The 882-nt window shown below is 21.3% G+C and overlaps 1 protein-coding gene across 1 annotated transcript; it reads left to right on the top strand.

Moving 5' to 3' along the window:
* PRSY57_0016500 (nuclear preribosomal assembly protein, putative) lies at nucleotides 1-829 on the top strand (the record flags this gene model as incomplete). Its single annotated transcript, XM_020114239.1, has 2 exons — nucleotides 1-478; nucleotides 658-829. Coding segments are annotated over 2 exons (650 nt in total), but the record flags the coding sequence as incomplete, so codon positions are not given.
* Nucleotides 830-882: the final 53 nt, after the last annotated feature.

Raw genomic sequence — 882 nt, 5'->3', positions numbered from 1 at the left:
ATGTGCCTCTTATTTTTTCAAAAATAAATAAACTTCAAAAAGAAAAAGAAGATGATGAAGATATTATTTATTCTGTAACAAATGATAATATTTTTAACATGCCAAGATATTCAAGAATTCCTAAAGAAAAAAAAAAAACGAAATGGCAATTATTTGCTGAGAATAAATTAAGAATGAAAAAAAATAAAAGTGGATTAATTTATGATAAAGCATCCAAAGGATGGGTTAGACGTTTCCAGAAAAAACAAATAAAATTAAATGAACAGAAAAATAATTTTGTACATGAATATAAAAACAAAGAAGATATTTATGAAGATCCATTTGAAAAAGAACAAGAAGAAAAAGATATCAAAAAAATGAAACAAAAAATGAGGGAACTCAAAAATAAATTTGATCAAAAGGGTATTTCTACAGAAGATATTAAATATATTCAAAGACAAAAAAGAAAAAGAGAAAATCTTATTGACAACCTTAAAATGTAAGAAAATAAACACTATTTTTATTATACATCTAAAATATGCCCATAATATGAATATATCTTTGTATATATATAAATATATTTTGTATAGTTCCTACATATATATTTGTATATTTTTATTTACATTTATATATTACATTTATTTATTTGTTCTTTTTTTTTTTTTTTTTTTTTTGAAGGGCACAAATTTCTTCCTCAACCTTTGGACGTAAGGATAAAAAATTGAAGAAGGAAAAAAAATTGAAATTGCAGAATGATAAAATAACCAACCAGAAATATGAAAAACGAGATCTTAAAGATGAAGTAAAACAAAATAATAGATTAGCAGCTCTTGTTTTAAAATCGGTATAAACCACGAAAAATATGGTATAAATGTATATAATATATATATATATATATATATA

Source organism: Plasmodium reichenowi (genome assembly GCF_001601855.1).
Source record: "Plasmodium reichenowi strain SY57 chromosome Unknown, whole genome shotgun sequence".
Classification (NCBI taxonomy): domain Eukaryota; phylum Apicomplexa; class Aconoidasida; order Haemosporida; family Plasmodiidae; genus Plasmodium; species Plasmodium reichenowi.
The sequence above is the reverse complement of the archived record's forward strand: the minus strand, read 5'-3'. Positions and strand labels throughout refer to the sequence as shown.